The sequence below is a fragment of the Arachis hypogaea genome, chromosome 12 (genome assembly GCF_003086295.3).
Source record: "Arachis hypogaea cultivar Tifrunner chromosome 12, arahy.Tifrunner.gnm2.J5K5, whole genome shotgun sequence".
In the NCBI taxonomy this organism is placed as follows: Eukaryota; Viridiplantae; Streptophyta; class Magnoliopsida; order Fabales; family Fabaceae; genus Arachis; species Arachis hypogaea.
Genome location: NC_092047.1, coordinates 4,741,893 through 4,761,765, shown reverse-complemented (window position 1 = coordinate 4,761,765; position 19,873 = coordinate 4,741,893). Strand labels below are relative to the sequence as shown.

Sequence of the window (19,873 nt, the reverse complement as noted above, 5' to 3'; positions counted from 1 at the left end):
AAAAATATTTTTAAATTTTATTTTATTTCAATTTTGTCCAAAAAATTTTCAATCTACATCAAATATATACATGACGACTAATTTTTCAAAAAACTTAAGACTAACTCAATAATAATTTTACAAGAACAAATCAACACAAACAAACTAAAAATAGTTGTCATACATAAATTAATTCTAAATTTTTTTAAAATTTAACTGTCAAAATTATATTTAATATAAATAAAAAATTTATAAGACAAAATTAAAATAAAATAAAATTTATAAATATTTTAAAATTTTTAACAACCTTTAAAAACAAAAATCATACTTTGTCTTTACCCTAAACTTAAACTTAATAAAAGAAAGAAAGAAAAAAGAAAGATATATGCCTTAGATAATGGTTAGTTAGAAAAAGGGCGGGTAGAAGAGGGGCAATATTGTACATTCACTTTTAAAACTATAAAATGGGTTTTCTAACGAACTTTTGGAACATTTCAAACCGCCTTTTTTTCCTTTCTTCCTTTCATTTCTCTCTTACACTCTCTCTCTTGCTTCTTCATTCTTCACCTCCGTGTCACCGCAGAGTCGACTCGGCTAACTAACTAACTAACTAACTCAGCCGGCAACTCGGTAATCAACTCGCTGAGTTGAGAAATGGAGAATCTGATACAGCTTGTGAACAAGATACAGAGAGCATGCACCGCCCTCGGCGACCACGGCGAGGACGGCAAAGAAGGTGCCGTTCCCACTCTCTGGGACGCCCTTCCCTCTATCGCCGTCGTCGGCGGCCAGGTTTCTCTCTTCATTTCTTCATTCGGTTTTAAATTGCAACAATTTCCGCTACAATGCCGATGCGATATACATTACGGTTTTAAATCTTTTGGAATATTTGATTTTCTCCATTGAAATTGTAATTTGATTCATTAATATGATTTTTGTTATTATTTGGTTTATGTTGATAGATCGCATTTGGTTTCTCATGTTTCCTTTGTTTTCTTTCGTTCTTGTACTGAGATTCCACCGAATGAATGCAGCTTAGGTTTTTGCGATGGATTATTTTTGTTTAATTTAGTTAATGATATTGCAGAGCTCTGGAAAATCTTCGGTGTTGGAGAGTATTGTCGGAAAGGACTTTTTGCCTCGTGGATCTGGTAACTTCATTCTGTTGTGTACATTGAATTTGATTAAATTTGAAAAAAATAAAATATGAATTGAATGTACCGTAAGTAAGTTAATCCAGACATATTTTCTGAGCATGCTTGAATTAGATTTAATATTATGGAAAAAGAAAGCTATCTTAGTAAGCTTTAGATTATAAGGTGTTTTGATGAACAAGTTAATAAATTACAAGGCACACAGTTATGTATGCCTTATGATTGGTTGATGTTAATCTCTGTCTCCATGATATGAATTTGTTAATAGTGAACTATTTTGTTTATAATTGCAGGTATCGTAACTCGGCGTCCTCTTGTTTTGCAACTTCATAAGATTGATGAAGGGAGGGAGTATGCAGAGTTTATGCATCTTCCAAGGAAGAAGTTTACTGATTTTGGTAATTGTGCAACATGATCTATTTTTCCCTTTTTAATAATCACTATCTCCCCCCCCCCCCCCTTTTTTTTTTCCCCTGTCATGTATGTATTGTACTTACGTATCTGATAAATGTTGCTTATGATTATTTTGTAATAATTAAGTGATAACTAGTTCTAATAATAATAACAACCAAGAATTCTCAAACTCTCCTGTTAACCTGTACAGTCTAACAAGTTTAGAAGTTTAGTTTCCCAAATTCATTCAAGAATAAACTCTTGCAAGTTCGGTTTTACCTGCGATTCGCTGGTTTAGCTGAACTCTCGAGTTTAATTACTTTGATATTAATCTGTATGCTGCCGTTTCTTTAGTGGATACTAATTTTCCTTTTCTTTAGCTGCCGTTAGGCAAGAGATCTCTGATGAGACTGACAGAGAAACTGGTCGAACCAAGGGCATTTCTTCTGTTCCTATCCATCTTAGTATCTACTCCCCTCATGGTGAGACAAGATTTATATAACATATTTAGTAGCAATCATTTTCTTTTCAGCAGCAATGTTATTATGCATCCTTCAATTATTTACAAGTTTGAAAGATTTGTTTCATCCATTTAATTTGGTGATTTTGGCAGTTGTTAATCTAACACTAGTTGATCTTCCTGGACTTACAAAAGTCGCCGTTGGTGAGTTCCAAAACTTGAATTTTTCCTATAAAACATTAAGACCAGATTTCTAGCTGCATTATACTATGAAAAAAGACACCTTTATAGTAATCGCTAAATTTTGGTCGGGTTATTACAGATGGTCAACCAGATAGCATTGTGCAAGACATTGAAAATATGGTTCGGGCTTTTATCGAAAAGGTAATAGTTCTTAAACAGTGAATACATGCATGTGTGTATATTGAGGAAAGAAATATGCTTATAACATATCAGTATGAAAGGTTTGCATTGTTGAGCAAATGTGGTGCAAGCTAAATTTACAATCATGTAATTGAGATTTTAAAGTAGTTATGAAATTTTACTTATTGCAGCCAAATTGCATCATTTTGGCAATATCTCCGGCTAATCAAGATCTTGCTACCTCAGATGCAATTAAGATTTCCCGTGAAGTAGACCCTAAAGGTAAGTGCTGAACATAAAGCACTTGGATTGATGGAATTTGTTACTTAAATTTGTTATATTTAATTAATTGCATAAATTAGCTAAACTGAAACTATAGAAGATGTTGATATTGTAAATAATAAGAAAGGTTTATGACATCAAGAACAGAACAATAAGCTTCGTTTCTTCAAGTTTTTATTGCCGGCTCCTTAACTAAGCATAGGAATTTTTATATGATTTGTCAATAATAACAAAGACAGTATAATTTTAATAGCAATTGATTGGATGGTAGGATTACCATGTGGCTGAAGTTTAGTTGTTTCTGAAAATCGTTTTAACACTTCTCGGTTTAACTCATTTATCAAAACTTTTAGGGGAAAGGACATTTGGAGTTTTGACAAAGATTGATCTTATGGACAAGGGTACGGATGCCGTGGATGTAAGTATTCTCTTCCCTCTCACAATATGGAAAATTTGCCATTTCAAAATCCTTCCCCTCTGGTGTCTTTAAAGTTTTCTACATAGGAAGAGTTAGTTTGTGATTAGTGAAAACAGTATGAACTATGGCCATAGTATATACAAGTAGGATTACAACTATATGTCAGAAAAATGCCAGTATGTCACATTGGTAATTATCATCTGCAGTTCGACAAGCCTCATTTTCCTTATGTTGAATATCTACTCAGTGGATTGGACGATGAAAAATTTATTATCTTGGCTTATATTTGTCTTTGCAAGTCTTAACACAAGAAATGGAATTAACCATATGTAGTTATAGTTCTTAAAGTCACTTCATCTTATTAGTTCTTCTTCCTGTTTCCCTTTTCTAGATCCTTGAAGGGAAAGCATATAAGCTAAATTTCCCTTGGATTGGTGTTGTCAATCGCTCCCAAGCAGATATCAACAAAAATGTTGATATGATTGCTGCTCGACGTAGAGAGCAAGAGTATTTTGAAACTACTCCAGAATATAGACATCTCGCAAGCAGAATGGGCTCAGTGCATCTAGGAAAGGTGCTATCTAAGGTATGCCTAAACTGTAATTCTCTTAATAATGTCATCTGTAGTACTTGAAATTGCATTAAGTGCTGATTTTGGATTACCAAATAATTTGTTTAAAAAATGTGTTGTTGATTATTGTCCTTTTTGTTTCTCAATGCTTGTTAAATCAGCATTTGGAAACTGTCATAAAGTCTCGGATCCCAGGCCTTCAGTCACTAATTAGTAAGACAATCATGGATTTGGAAATGGAACTAAATCGCATTGGGAAACCTATTGCTGCAGATACTGGAGTAAGCCACATCCTCCAACCCTCTCCCAACACCAAATGACAAAGTAACAAAGAAAATTCAATTTGTAATTGTCTTTCATCATTTTCAGGGGAAGTTGTACACGGTAATGGAAATCTGTCGAAGTTTTGATCAGATATTTAAAGATCATCTTGATGGAATGTACGTCCTTCCCTATTGTTTGGTTTATACAATGAAAAACATGGAATGCTTTCATCTCAGCCAGATCAAAATTGATTTTGGGAACGCTTAAATTTCTACAGACGCCCTGGTGGTGATAAAATTTACCAAGTATTTGACAATCAGTTTCCAGCAGCTCTTAAAAGGCTACACTTTGACAAACATCTTTCAATGGACACGGTGCGAAAACTAATAACTGAAGCAGATGGATATCAACCTCACCTCATCGCTCCTGAGCAAGGATACCGCCGTCTTATTGAATCTTGTGTAGTATCTATTAGGGGCCCTGCTGAAGCAGCTGTTGATATGGTATGTTTTCATGTAACACAATATTAGTTGTAGTGACCGGTGCAAGTTACTCAATTGATATTAAACTTCTATAATTTTCAGGTTCATGGAATTTTGAAGGATCTGATCAAGACATCTATGAGTGAAACCCTGGCAAGTAATTCATTGTTTATTTTTATCTTTTGTGTCTGTATATAATTATATATACTATAGTGATTTTATAATAATTCAACAATATACCGAAGTTGATATATCTTTTTTTGTTCAGCGTCTTACTGGCTGCAATCTCTTTTAATTATAGGAACTAAAGCAATATCCCACCCTTAAAGTAGAACTTGGAGCTGCAGCCAATGAATCATTGGAGAGGATGAGAGAAGAAAGTAAGAGAGCAACTCTGCAATTGGTAGACATGGAATGTGCTTATTTAACTATCGACTTTTTCCGCAAACTTCCTCAAGATGCCGAGAAGGGTGGAAATCCAACTCACTCGCTTTTCGACAGATACAGCGATGCTTATCTTCGTCGAATTGGTAAGAAACTATAAGATATTTGTTTTTGTTTTCTAATTCTTCTTTTCAATAATTCAAACAAAACTCCTTTAGCAGTGTTTCATATCATCATATATTGCATAGGTACAATCATAACCCAAATATACACATTTTCACTAGGCATTGTTTTCCTGCATTTTACATTCACTGAGTTTCCTTGAATACAACAGCAACCACTGTATTGTCCTACGTGAACATGGTATGTGCAAGCCTCAGGAATACTATTCCCAAGTCTGTAGTTTATTGTCAAGTACGCGAGGCTAAACGCAGCTTACTCGATCATTTCTTCACAGAGTTGGGGAAGAAGGATGTGAGTTTTCTTTTTTTTTGTTTTTCCTTGTATAGCAAGTCAGATGAAAAATGAGGCAATGACCATACATTTTGCATGCTTTTATGTCTTTTTCGCCAGGGAAAACAACTATCTGCGTTGCTGAATGAGGATCCGGCAGTGATGCAGCGCAGAACCTCGCTCGCAAGAAGGCTAGAGCTATACAGAAATGCCCAAGCAGAAATTGAAGCTGTTGCATGGGATAAGTAGAAAGCACCAATGCTACTGAGCCGAATTCGGATTTTAGATTCTTTTGTGTATGTCGAGGGGAGGGAGCATAATCATTCTTTAAACACTCAGAGGAGAGTAGAATAGTTTTTGACATAAACCATTGAGGTTTCAGGCTCATTGGTTTAGTTATTTATTTTTACCTGATGTAATTCATTTGTATTCAGCATTCTTTTATTGTCTAGTTAATAAAGGAATCCATTTTATTCATCTTTGCTTATTCTTTTGTGTAAAACAAGAAGAAGAAGACGGTGGTATGTAGCCATAGCCAGAGATTAATTTTGATACACTGTATAAAGAAAGTATTTTATATTATCTCAACTATCACAGTAGATGTGTAGTCATGTCATATCATGTACAAGAGGAATATTCCTTCGTTAACTTTGTATAAAGGCATTGGCGTGCCTAATCAAAAGCAGTAAGTTAGTATTTTGAATTAGTGAAACACATGATAAATTATTAATAGCAAATAAAATTAGGGTATTGTTATTACCTAAATTTTATAGGGATAGCAGACAATTCTATTGTACCAAAATTAGGGTAATTTACTTAAATAAACTAAATGCACTCCAAAATTATCCAAATCTTCCAAAATTAAAATTCTTTTGTGAATGTCCCAAGATACGTTTCTATATAAATCAAATTTATTAAATTCGATTTAGTGAAAATAGTATTAAATCGAATCAAATAGATTCGAAATGCATGCAACTTTAGAAAGATCATAAATCGAAACAATGAGTTTCGAACTAGTTGAATTCGATTTATGAATGAATATAAATCGAACCAATTGAGTTCGATTTATAAGAAATCAAGAACAAAAAGGTAATTCGAATAAAGTGGATTCGATTTAGTGTTTGTTTCAATATATGATTAAATCGAATCCAATTAATTCGATTTATACATAATTGATCTCTATATATGCGAGCTCAACGTAAATTTTTAGAATAGTGAGATTCACAATGACTAGTGATGAGAGTTTTGTAGCTCTTGTGCACTATAGAGGGTCCATTAAGAAAAAAACGTGATCAGGTATTAAGTTCACTGATAAGGACTCGCTGAGTGTTTTTCTCAAACCTTCTACGAGTTTTGTTGAGTTTAAGGATACTATACTCTAGAAACTAGGTTTGCTTGGCGTCAAATGGGTAGAGAAATTGTTCTATAGCATCCCGATATCCGTGTTACGCTATGATGTAAAGTATGATTCATTTGTTATTAGCAGTGACGAAGACTTGCAAGTTCTGCACCATTGTCGCCGTAAGTTTCCCGAAGTGAGGACTCCAGAACTGTTGGCTAAGCTTGTTGATGTGGTATCTAGTTCTGGAGGTTCGAATCGGAATCCTCAATCCCTAAGACATCCAGCCTGCTCTAGTTCCATGCTTGTTCGTGCCTCGTCGGCTGCGTCGGTTATTGCACCTGAGGCGGGTTTAGTTGCTTCTCCTTCCTTTGCATTCAATGTCAACCGTCGTGGTGACCCCGGATTTGGTGAGACTGGCCCGTTGGGGAAGAAGCATTTGCGACGCCCGGACCTCCTGCAATGGTCCCGCTCATTGGAGAGGTTGGAGTACCCGATGGGGCTGAGGATTGGTGCAGAATTTATGACCCACAAACTAACCGACAAGTGCACCGAGTCGTACCAAGTAGTACCTCAAGTGAATGAGGGTCGATCCCACGAGGATTGATGGACTAAGCAATAATGGTTGATTAAATTACATAGTTAGACAAATAGAAAAGAGCGTTTGGGTCTCAATTGCATTAAACAGTAAATTTAGAAAATTAATAAAGCAAGCAGTAAACAAGTTGTGAATAATATATGGAGAAAACAGTTAAGGCTTTAGAGTTATCTATTTTTCGAATTGACTTTTCTTACTAACTATTTTAATCATGCAAGATTTAATTCATGGCAAACTATATATGACTAAACCCTAATTCCTTAGACCTTTTTAGTCTCCTCTAAAATTCATCAATTACCAATTCCTTGGTCACTTAATTCCAATTAGAGGGTAAAACTTAATTCTAGTTTATATGCCACAGAAATTCTAATTACCCAAATATAAGAGGATTATATGTCACGTATCTTGTTAAGTCCAGATAATTAGAAATTTAGGAGAATATATTTTCAAGCTGTTGTTCAAGTAAAGATCTTTTCCAATTTATACAAGAATTCAATTAGAAAAAGGGGTCATACTTCCGTTCCACCTAAATTCATAAGATAAAGAACGAAAACAATTCTTGAATCATAAATCAGTAAATGAATTAAAATAGAAAAATAATATTATCAATCCATACAATAGACAGATCTCCTAACCTTAACAGTGGAGGTTTAGTTGCTCATGGTTCAGAGAGAAAATAAGGATTCCGGTAAATTGTAAACTGCGGAATGAGGTAGGGAGAAGAGAATAGATTCTTTTCCCTTTTATATCTAATCCTAATTAATGTAAATATATTTTCTAAAACTAAATAATATCTTTTCATATTTTTAATAAAATAAAGTTTAAATCAGAATTAATAGGAGATTGCGTGCTTGCTTCTTGGAGAGTTGGGGACCACTTGATTCCTTAATAATCCACGCCTAACTTGAGAAATCTCAAGTTAGGCGCAGCCTTGGACGAATTGATGGAGAAGAAGTACGGACTATTATATATCGTTGGAAAGCTCTAGAAGTTAGCTTTCCAACGCCACTAGAATCACGTCAATTGGACCTCTGTAGCTTGAGTTATTCAGGTTTGAGTGTAGAGAGGTCAGGGTTGACAACATCATTCGCCTTCTTCTCTTTTTCTGCGGAAACTCCATCAAATCCATCCGAATGCTACCTAAAATAAATAAAATTACACACGACTCAAAGTAGCATCCATAGTGGCTAAAAGATAATTAATTCTTGATTAAACTCAACAAATTAAATGCAAATTCACTAGGAAAAGGTAGGAAAGATGCTCACATATCAAGGATGCACTACTTGATGATGATGATGAAGATGATGTGGAGCCCGCCACAATAGCAGATGATAGTGATGACGACACAGCACGGCCGACCCCAGCTGTCGGTGGGGGAGCATCTAGTTCGGGTACCAATCAGTACCCCCCATACTTCTCAACTTTAAACTTGGATGCCATGGCACCTGAGGCAGATCCGGGAGTACTTGTTGGGTTCGGTGCTAGGGAGAGACAGAATACAGGAGTTGTATCTGAATTTCAAGTGGGTCAGCAGTTTCAGGATAAAGAAGAAGTCGTGTTAAACGTGAAGACATATAGCATTCGTCGTGGATTTGAGTACAAAGTATTGGAGTCCGATAATCGCAAGTACTATGGGAAGTGTAAGGAGTTTGGAAGCGGGTGTGCATGGCTCATTCGGGATGGCCTCCGCCAGTGCAGAGGTATTTGGGAGGTAAAACGATATAATGGTCCTCACAAATGTCTAGCCACATCGATATCTAGTGATCATAGGAAGCTTGATTATCATGTTATATTGGTCTTCATACTGTCCATGATTAGAGCTGATACTGCCGTATCGATCAAGGTACTTCAGAATGCCACGGAGGCACATTTTGGGTTCAGACCAACTTACAGAACGTCACCTCCGCCCCCACCGCCCCCTCCGTGACTATCGTCGCCACCTCCGTCCCCGTCGTCACTACCATCGTCGTCTTGCCCACTACTGTCATCCTGCCCGCCTCTACCTCTGCGCCTTGCTCGCCAACCACCACGACCAGGCCCTCTTCGCATCCCACGACTCCTCCCACCTCTCCGCCCATGACCCCTCCCCTCCATCACATCAATGGCCTCCTCCAACCAGACCCACTCACGTTGACTCGATCATGTTCCAACATGCTGCCTCCGTGCAACCCGATGGTTGTCAGGGACATCTGGGACTTGACCTATGTCAGGAACTCGGCTAGGACCTCTCTGTAATGCCTAACCTGGAATTGCAGCAGCCCTGGGGTCTCATAGGAGATGCTCAGGTGACAAGAACCTTCTGCCGTATTGATACCACCAATCAAGATACTCATGGGAAGGCCCTGGATCCGCAACCACGTCAAATTGCAGCACATGTTGCGCCCTGTCAGCCCAATGAAGGTGCCAAAACTGTAGCGTATGAGGAAACCACCGATCTTCGCCTCGTCCGTCCTTCGACATCAGAAAATCTATGTTCACGGCAGCACGAGGTCTACCCTGAACCCCACCAAACTGGGGCAGAACCCGATCCACCGGATGCCACTCAATGACAGCGAAATAGATCAAAGCTGTCGCTGCCCTCCACAACGACATATGTCGTGGCTCCAATATCTCGGGATGCACCACCTGAACAACCTCCGGCAAGCTATATGACATCCACAAGAACTGTGAATATAATTATTTATCATTAGTCACCATAAATAGTAAAAGATGTAAATACTAATTTACCACTCGTCAGAGTTACAACAAAAGATACTCACATCTCCTGTGCTGGAGTAAATCTATCCTAAGCCTCCAATGCGCCACACGAGGCCCCTTGTCGCTCAACGTCGGCTGATAACCTGACCAACTGAAATGCACAATATTTAATTAAAAATAAAGTAAATCCTCATATTCTTACATACACAATGCGTAGCTGAAGGCAGATTACCTGGACGCCAACGGCCAATGGAAGACATCAAACCCCTCTGGCCGAAAACCAGGAAACCTCCAGAAAATCCACGACTGGAGGAGCTGCAGCGGACCTGCCAACTTGACCACATTTCTGTTCGTCATACGGCACATGCATCTGAATAGCCATGACAGGGCAGCTGACCCCCAGCTGTACTGACCCATGTCCTCTAGTCGGGCAACATACGGTAACCAATGAATGTGGAGGCGGGTACCCGACTTATCCCCGAACAACTGTGTGGACAGGAGCATCATGATGTATGTATGGGCATACCTCCTTACCGTCTCATTGTCTGCCCCCTGCGGCAACTCACTAAATGTCTCCTGAAACCATGTACACTTCACCGTGAACTTGTCGATGCAGTTCGCAGGAGGCAAAACACCAATAACTCCTCAAACCATACCCACGCTGGCCGGCCACCCTCAACATATCGCGCAAAATCCGTAAGGCATCCACTAACATACTGACTGTCAATCGGAGCCCTAACTGGTATGCTACATCCTGGAGCGTGATCGTGCACTCCCTGAACGGCATGTGAAAAAGTGTGCGTCTCAGGCCGCCATCTCTCCACGAATGCACTGACCAATGGCTCATCCAATCGAAACCATGTTTCGTTCAGTCTCGCAAGATAGTATAATCCTGCCATCTGCAAGTACAGAACTATCCTATCATCCAACGGTATACCGTGTTGCCGTCTCATGTTACTGATGCAGCAATGGGGTTGCACAACGATAGAAAATTTCTTATCACAACATGCACAATACAATCTTCAACAAACGAAAAACATGAAAACGATAAACACGGCATGATCTTTCTTGGAAAACTTGTTTACCATAACAGAAAATTATTGAAAAACCTATTAACAAAATCTAACCTTTCCTCATAACTATCTAACCGCTTACTAACTTACTAGTCTATACCATGCAGTTTAATTAAAAAATATTTTTTTTCCTAATCTCTAATTATAGACTCTAATCAACCACCGTACCATATATTTTAACATTTATAGAATAACTATTGTTTGCTTAAAAAAGGAAACTTTTTTCACCAACCTCAAGGTGGATGGCGCCAGCAATATACGCGACTCCATCTAGTCGATACAGACGATTCGGGTCGTCTTCCATGTCTCCAGCTTCAATCTTTTCTTGGCGGCTATCCGTAAATCTCGCCTCCGGAGTGGTGGGATTGGGTGTGGTGTTCGTTTTGGTTGTAGTTCGAATGAATGAAATTTGATTTGCTTATATAGGCTGAATGTGCATAAATCGAATCCAATGGATTCAAACTAGTTGGGATGCAAAATGCTTGTAAATCAAATCTTGGATATCGATTTACAAAAACCACTAAATCGAAACCATTGGCTTCGATTTTCGATGGACTTGCTTCACATGTTATAAATTGAACTCAATTGGTTCGATTTACATGTATTCATAAATCGAATTCAATGGTTTCGATTTATGTTCATTCCTACTTCAAAACTCATTGTTTCGATTTATGGTCTTTCTAAAGTTACATGCATTTTAAATCTATCTGATCCGATTTAGTACTATTTTCACTAAATTGAATTTAATAAATTTGATTTATATAGAAATAAGTCTTGGAATATTCACGAAGAAAATTTGATTTTGGATAATCTGAATAATTTTGAGATGTATTATTCCCTCAAAATTATATACAATATAGTATTAAAAATGGAATAATTTAGTCATACGAGATACGCTCCCAAATAATCATGGTTTGGTTTAATCATTTCTAATAGGTTTAATATATATCGAAAAAAATATAGAATAACAAAAATGTACTATAACAAATTGTCCTAGCATAATAGGTAATTTGGCAAAAATTAAGTGGCTGATTCTAAAATTTTGTCAAGTAAACGATTTTGTTGACGTAGTATTAGTAGAAGAAAAAATATGTCTTTAAAGTAATATGAATAAATTTATCCATATACTTTTATATATTAAAAATAGATAGATAGAATATTTAGTTTATATACCGCATTTAAAAAAATAAGCAACATGCATTATTTATTTATTTTGATAACTGAATCCATAGTTAGTTAAGAAAGGACAAAGTAGTTGTATAATGTTCAGAGAGAGGATGATATCTCATAAAATTATTATATCTATAATGAATGACAAATCAAAAGTTACTTAAATTATTTTTTTTATTAATTTAATGTTGATAGTAATTAATTATAATAGAATACATAAGATTAATTATAATTTTTTTTAATTTTTGTTTTTATTCATTTAAAATTTTTAAAATAAATAAAAAAAATAATAAAAAAATTATAATTAATTTTATGTACTCTTTATGTACTCTTATTATAATTAATTATCATTAATATTAAATTAATAAAAAATAATTTTGATAATAATAGTAAATATTTTACTTAAAGAGAAAGTGATAAATATTACAAATTTAGCATTAAATAGAAAAAAAAATGTAATTAATTTTATATACTCTTTATATATTTTTATTATAATTAATTATCATTAATATTAAATTAATAAAAAATAATTTCGATAATAATAATAATTGTTTTACTTAAGAAAAAGTAATAAATATTACAAAAATCGTGCAAAGGCCCAATCGTGAAAGGCATTTGAAAGCTGGCCTTGAAAGCTAGACTCATATAGGCCATAAAGGTCACTCTTCTTCAGGTCAAAAAAATGTCTTTTTCTTCTCACTCTTATTTCGACAGCGAGGGTTCGGACGTCTAGAGCATCCCTTGGGTGCAAATGACGGTGATAAACCAGGATGACAGATCTGGGACTGGTTACCATCATTTAAGTGCCGTAGTTTTTCTAGATACAACTGTTGCGACCGTGAGAGCAGCGGTGTCATAGTTGCGACACATTCCTCAACAGACCTTGTTAATTTCTAATTATCGGTATTTTTTATTTTTTTGTTTATTTTTTTTGTTGATTTAAAAATAATAGGTGATTTGGCAAAAATTAAGTGGCTAATTCTAAATTTTTGTCAAGTAGACGACTTTGTTGACATAGTATTAGTAGAAAAAAAAATATGTCTTTAAAGTAATATGAGTAAATTTATCCATATACTTTTATATATTAAAAATAGATAGATAGAATATTTAATTTATATACCGCATTTGAAAAAATAAGCAACATGCATTATTTATTTATTTTGATAACTAAATCCATAGTTAGTTAAGAAAGGACAAAGTAGTTGTATAATGTTCAAAGAGGATGATATCTCATAAAATTATTATATCTAAATAATGAATGACAAATTAAAAGCTACTTAAATTATTTTTTTATTAATTTAATGTTGATAGTAATTAATTATAATAGAATATATAAGAATAATTACAATTTTTTTTATTTTTGTTTTTATTCATTTAAATTTTTTAAAATAAATAAAAATATAATATAATAAAAAAATTATAATTAATTTTATGTACTCTTTATGTACTCTTATTATAATTAATTATCATTAATATTAAATTAATAAAATATAATTTTGATAATAATAGTAAATATTTTACTTAAAGAGAAAGTGATAAATATTACAAATTTAGCATTAAATAGAAAAAAAATGTAATTAATTTTATGTATTCGTTATATACTTTTATTATAATTAATTATCATTAATATTAAATTAATAAAAAATAATTTCGATAATAATAATAATTGTTTTACTTAAAAAGAAGTATTAAATATTACAAAAATCGTGCAAAGGCCCAATCGTGAAAGGCATTTGAAAGCTGGCCTTGAAAGCTGGACTCATATAGGCCATAAGGGTCACTCTTCTTCGGGTCAAAAAATGTCTTCTTTTTTTCACTCTTATTTCGACAGCGAGGGTTCGGACGTCCAGAGCATCTCTTGGGCGCAAATGACGGTGATAAACCAGGATGACAGGTCCCGACTGGTTACCACCATTCAAGTGTCGTAGTTTTCCCAGATACAACTGTTGCGACGGTGAGAGCAGCGGTGTCATGGTTGCGACACATTTTTCAATAGACCTTGTTAATTTCTAATTATTGGTATTTTTTATTTTTTTTATTTATTTTTTTTGTTGATTTGAAAATAATAGGTGATTTGACAAAAATTAAGTGGCTGATTCTAAAATTTTGTCAAATAGACGACTTTGTTGACATAGTATTAGTAGAAGAAAAAATATGTCTTTAAAATAATATGAGTAAATTTATTCATATACTTTTATATATTAAAAATAGATAGATTGAATATTTAATTTATATACCGTATTTGAAAAAATAAGCAACATGCATTATTTATTTATTTTGATAACTGAATCCATAGTTAGTTAAGAAAGGACAAAGTAGTTGTATAATGTTTAGAGAGAGAATGATATCTCATAAAATTATTATATCTAAATAATGAATGACAAATAAAAAGCTACTTAAATTATTTTTTTTATTAATTTAATGTTGATAGTAATTAATTATAATAGAATACATAAGATTAATTACAATTTTTTTTAATTTTTGTTTTTATTCATTTAAAATTTTTAAAATAAATAAAAATAAAAAATAATAAAAAAATTATAATTAATTTTATGTACTCTTTATGTACTTTTATTATAATTAATTATTATTAATATTAAATTAATAAAAAATAATTTTGATAATAATAGTAAATATTTTACTTAAAGAGAAAGTGATAAATATTACAAATTTAGCATTAAATAGAAAAAAAATGTAATTAATTTTATGTACTCTTTATATATTCTTATTATAATTAATTATCATTAATATTAAATTAATAAAAAATAATTTCGATAATAATAATAATTGTTTTACTTAAGAAAAAGTAATAAATATTATAAATTTAGCATTATAATACAATATTATAAATTTGTAACATATATTATTGACAATCAAAATGACACGATGATAAAGAAGGATGTACATCATACAGTATGCTCCATATTCGAATTTCACGATGATTGGACCTGAAAGTAAAATAATGGACAGAAGACGAAAAGAATATTTTATTATAAAAAATAGTTTAGGATTATGGACAGACGGTGGCCATGGGAAAGTATCTACTTAACATTATAGAATATTCGAAAAAAAGTAAAGTTGGAAGCTGTGAGACAATAAATACTGATCTTTTGATAAGTAGAGTGATTCTTAAGGTGTAATTAACTTTTAAAAAGTTAGCTATTAAGAATTATATGCTGAAAATTGTAATACCTTAAATTTGGAAGGAATATGGAATTGTAATAAAATTAAAGTATACAGCTGGTGTAAGTGTAGTTAAAAATATGATGAAAATATACTATAACAAATTGTCTTAGCATAATTTGTTTTATTCTTTTGAACATTAAAAAAAAAAACATTACAAGTGCAAAAATACTAGACCCACTAAAAATAAAATGAATACTTCGATTTAATATTTGTACTTGCTATCAAAATTATTAATTATAGAATATTTAATATATATATCGCATTTGAAAAATGAAACAACATGCATTATTTATCAAAAATTAACTAGATTATTTTTTATTAGTTTAAAGTTAATAGTAATTAATTAGAGTAGGAATACATAAGGAGTACATAAGATTAATTACAAATTGACAAAAATTGTAATTAATTTTATGTATTTTTACTATAATTAATTATCATTAATATTAAATTAATAAAAAAATAATCTAAATAACAAGGATAAATTTTTACTTAGAAGAGAATGATAAATATTATAAATTTAACATTATGATACAATATTATAAATTCTCTATATGTGGTGACATCTGGTCCTATTAGAGCACATACATACACAATTATTTGTTTTTATCTAGTCTTAGTTTATAGTTAGTTAAATAATAATAATAATAATAATAATAATAATAATTTTTCTTTTTCCAGTTCAATTAGTTGCTACACTGTACTACTCACTGTACTACTCAGCAACACAATAGATGTAGATAAGCATATATCTTATTCTGTTAGTATGTCATAAACTCATAATCTTCCAACCTTATATCTTCCATTACATTCATAATTGTAATTGGAATGTCTTAACTATTCATATTAATATAATATGGATTAATTCAGATAGATCAAGTAGTAAGAGAATTTCTCTCTTTTTTCGTGATCTTAAAGATATACAGCTCAAAATGAAAATGAGTAACTAAACTAAAGATATACAGTTCGAAATGAGAGGGCCAGAGAATGAGAGGAGAGGGGGAGGGGGGGACACTGGGAGGGGTGGGTTTAGGGTTTTCTAATCACGCACAAAGGATTCTAGGGTTTGGAATTGAGAAGAATATCATCGTTTGAAAAATGATTTTTTTTTTGTGTTTGTGGATAATTTATCAGAGGATATTTCAAAGAGGAAATTATATCATTTGTTTTGTTGGACGGGAAGAATTAACGATATCTACCTTGCCCGTAAATAGAAAAAGGGACTAATTTATCTCTTTGCTTTCGTACGATATACCACGAAAGGGGGCGCACCGAAGGCGATTACGGAGATAAACCCTATGAGCCTACGAGGAAGGATCGTATCTGTAGGTGAAGCCAAATTCAGCAGGCAGCCGAAGGAGAGGGACCGACGGGTGCCTGTGGAGCGGGGAGTTCAACTTGAGGGGGACTTTAAGGAATTTAGTAGTGGAAAAGAGGTGGCTTTGACACAAGTTGCGGAGGTGAAGAAGGATGACATGCAGGTCTCTGACAATCACGAGAATGGGCGGATGAAGAGGGTTCAAGTGACGGTGGCGGTGGAGAATATGGATTGGTTAGTGCGGAGCTTAGTGGGAAGCACTTTGAAACCGTTAGACCTCCAATCGCTAAGAAGGGCAATTTGCAAAAATGTGCCTAATGTTGTGGAAGTAAGCGAGCTCGGCGCTTGTAAAGTTTTAATCACCTTTGATTCTGTGAAGCATGCAGAGGAGATGTTTACCTTCAAGCTGGATAGACTGTTACAATTTTTTAATAAAGTTTGGAGATGGGAGGAATCGGCACGGTGTGAGACCAGACGAGTTTGGTTAGAATACTATGGGGTGCCGTTACATGTCTGGTCATCAGAGACGTTTAAAACCATGGGTGGCTTATGAGGTGACGTCATTAGCTGTGATATCGGCACAGGAGCAGGTTCATCCTTTAGAGCTGGACGCATTCAAGTTGACACAAGCAATTTTGACGCCATTCGAGGCTGGATTCACATCTCAGTGGGTGGTAGTGGGTTTGATGTTTATATTAAAGAAGTGGGTTATGAGGCATGTGGTGCATAGAGCACGGTGCGAGACCGAGGTGGTTGGTCGGTGATAAGGAACTCTGTTGCTGGTGGGAGTAGGCAGATGGAGGAGGTGGTGCCGGGGGATCCGGCGGCAGACCTCATGATGTTCAATAATAAGATGATCGATGGGGGGGAGGGTAGAATGGTCAATGACGATGTGATTTTGAATGATTTAAATTTTAATTTTCCTAATTTGGATAAAGGAGTTACGGTTCGGATAGCTCCACTGGCTGTAATGGACAGGAGGATTTTGGGGGTTATGGATTGAATGAGGAGGGGGATTCAGAGAGAACAGTTACGCAGGAAATTGCCGTTTGTGAAGGTGAGGTGTTTAATGGGACTACAAGGATAAGGGGTGTGAATGGATTGGGCTTCTCTTATATTGAACAAACTAAGGAAGGTTATGAAGATGAGGGTGGTCTGGGCTTGGTGTTAAAGGGCCCAATTGTCAAAGGAAAGGAAGGTGGGCTGCGGATTGGGGAGAAAACACAAAGGGATTGGGCTGATGTGGATGAGGCTGGTCAGGATCAGTTGTGGAGAGCAATTGGGTCGGGTGATGAACCGGGTAGGGATGGAGGATATCGGGTCAACCAGATTGCTGGGAAGAGCACGCTGCAGCCAAAGGAAATGGGAACGCAAGGAGTGCGAGACTACCCAGACGCACGAGGGGTGGAGGCTGTAGGTGCAAGAAGGGATGCGTTGATCAGTCAGGGCTTTAGGGCGGTTGAGGCACGTAGCTCCATGGCTGGGGCGGGCCGCGACGACCAACAGAGGGCTAAGTCCGGTGATGTTGGGCAGGGGAGAACGCGGCAGTTGGAGAGGATAAGGGAGCCGCCGGAACCGGAAGAAGAGGGACATGCATATCTCTCTTCTGGAAACCGATCGAGAAACCCGGCGCAGGTGGATGAGGGGCCGCGAGTTTCGGGACCAGCTGCATGGATAGGCACGGTGGGAGAAGATGTGGCTAATGGAGAGGGAAGTGTGGTGGCTAACGCGGAGGCTGAGACAAAGACAGAGGGACGGCAGGGGCCAGTCGATGGCAGAACTACTATGCAAGGTCAGATGAAAGAAAATGAGAAAACTTGGGCTTTGGCAGTGGAGTTAGGTGCTGTTCTAGAAGTGGATATTATAGCGATTTTGCAAGAGAAGAATGAAGAGTTAGCGGTGAAAAGAAAGATGGCAAAACAAAAAGAAAAGGCACGAAGAAGTCGGCCAAAGAATCTCAATAAGGTGAGTACAAATGTTGTTAAATGATTTTCAGTTGTTGGAATATACTGGGGTTGAGGGGGGACGGAAAATTGAATATGATAAAATCGTTGAAGAATTTTTATAAGCTAAACATGTTAGGAGGTGGAAACTAAGAGGAAGGATTTTACTAAGTTTGATGTTGCAAGAATTTGAGGTTGTAGTACGGGTTGGGAGTTTGAGTTGGCAGGGGCTTCTGGGGTCTGCTGTTAATTTGGGATGATGATTTGTTCAAAGCCAACAACTGTTATAAAGGGAAGAGATGGCTGTGCGTTGAAGGAGTGATGATGAAAAATAATTTTAATTGTGCTTTTTGTCTGGTGTATGGGGCGCATGAGAGGGAGGAGAAGTGGGTTGTATGGGAGGAATTGAGTTATGTCGCGGGTTTGTGTCAGGTGCCTTTCTGCTTTTTGGGGAATTTTAATGAGATTCTACATATGGAAGAACGTAAAGGGACGAGTAGTTTACCGATGTCAGCGGAGGAGTTTAAGAATTGGGTACATGATATGCAGTTAGTGGACTTGCCTCTGAACGATAGGAAGTTTACGTGGTTCAGAGGTCGTTCTTGCAGTCGGATTGATAGGGTCCTAGTTAATATAGAGTGGGTTGAGGAATTTCCTGATGTTCGACTAAAAGGTGGGCCTCGAGGGTTGTCTAACCACTGTCCGTTGATTGTGGAGGATAAAAGAATTGGGGGTGGCCCACAACCTTTCAGAACTCTGAATTCCTGGTTTACTCATGAGGGTTTTCTGAGAATGGTTAAAAATGAATGGAGAAATTTGGGAGACGTTCAGTTTACTAGTAAGTTGAAGGCTTTGGCGGGGCCTCTACGACTATGGCACAAGAACAACTTTGGAGACATGGATAAGAGACTACAGACGCTTGAGGAGGAGATTAAGAAACTAGATAATGTGGTTAGTGATGGTGTCTATGATGGTACGACGGAGGCTAGAAGAAAGGCATTGGTGAGTTTCTGCGAGAAGTGGTATGTTAGGAAAGAGCTTCACTAGAAGCAGATGTCGCGGTCACAGCATGCTAAGTACATGGATAGAAATACTAGATTTTTTCATAACATAGCCTCGGCTAGAAGGCGGAATAACAGGATTGATGCTCTGATGATTCATGGGCGGGTAGTGCGGAATCAAACAAGAATAAATGTTGCAATTAGAGGGTTTTATAAGGACCTGTATCGGTAAGAATTGGTTCCGAGGATTGGCTTTTGGGATGGGTTGGTGAGACAGATTGATGGAGCAGAGGCTGCGGCTTTGGAGTTGATGCCGTCGGTGGAGGAAATTTGGGAGGCAGTTTGGGA

The 19,873-nt window shown here is 35.7% G+C and overlaps 2 protein-coding genes across 2 annotated transcripts; one reads left to right on the top strand and one right to left on the bottom strand.

Moving 5' to 3' along the window:
* The first annotated feature begins 555 nt into the window (after positions 1-555).
* On the top strand, positions 556-5,809 carry LOC112726499 (dynamin-related protein 5A). The gene is made up of 16 exons (XM_025775904.3): positions 556-771; positions 1,067-1,130; positions 1,427-1,531; positions 1,907-2,008; positions 2,140-2,190; positions 2,309-2,370; positions 2,541-2,631; positions 2,985-3,049; positions 3,441-3,635; positions 3,782-3,901; positions 3,990-4,060; positions 4,162-4,387; positions 4,469-4,519; positions 4,668-4,896; positions 5,085-5,224; positions 5,324-5,809. The coding sequence occupies exons 1-16, from the start codon at positions 634-636 to the stop codon at positions 5,450-5,452; spliced, it is 1,839 nt and encodes a 612-aa protein (XP_025631689.1). The 5' UTR covers positions 556-633; the 3' UTR covers positions 5,453-5,809.
* A 3,599-nt stretch (positions 5,810-9,408) lies between these two features.
* LOC140176579 (serine/threonine-protein phosphatase 7 long form homolog) lies at positions 9,409-10,790 on the bottom strand. The gene is made up of 4 exons (XM_072208103.1): positions 10,494-10,790; positions 10,070-10,413; positions 9,884-9,988; positions 9,409-9,784 (listed from the first exon to the last, which is right to left on the bottom strand). Exons 1-4 carry the CDS (start codon positions 10,788-10,790, stop codon positions 9,409-9,411), a joined length of 1,122 nt encoding a protein of 373 aa, XP_072064204.1.
* Positions 10,791-19,873: the final 9,083 nt, after the last annotated feature.

Excerpts from the sequence above, each read along its gene's own strand:
- LOC112726499 (XM_025775904.3), top strand. The coding sequence starts at position 634 with ATGGAGAATCTGATACAGCTTGTGAACAAGATACAGAGAGCATGCACC. Across the intron at positions 1,532-1,906 it reads GAAGAAGTTTACTGATTTTG|CTGCCGTTAGGCAAGAGATC; the intron begins GTAATTGTGCAA and ends CCTTTTCTTTAG. Across the intron at positions 3,636-3,781 it reads TAGGAAAGGTGCTATCTAAG|CATTTGGAAACTGTCATAAA; the intron begins GTATGCCTAAAC and ends TTGTTAAATCAG.
- LOC140176579 (XM_072208103.1), bottom strand. The coding sequence starts at position 10,790 with ATGAGACGGCAACACGGTATACCGTTGGATGATAGGATAGTTCTGTAC. Across the intron at positions 10,414-10,493 it reads AGGGTGGCCGGCCAGCGTGG|GAGACATTTAGTGAGTTGCC; the intron begins GTATGGTTTGAG and ends ACATGGTTTCAG. Across the intron at positions 9,989-10,069 it reads CATTGGCCGTTGGCGTCCAG|TTGGTCAGGTTATCAGCCGA; the intron begins GTAATCTGCCTT and ends TGTGCATTTCAG.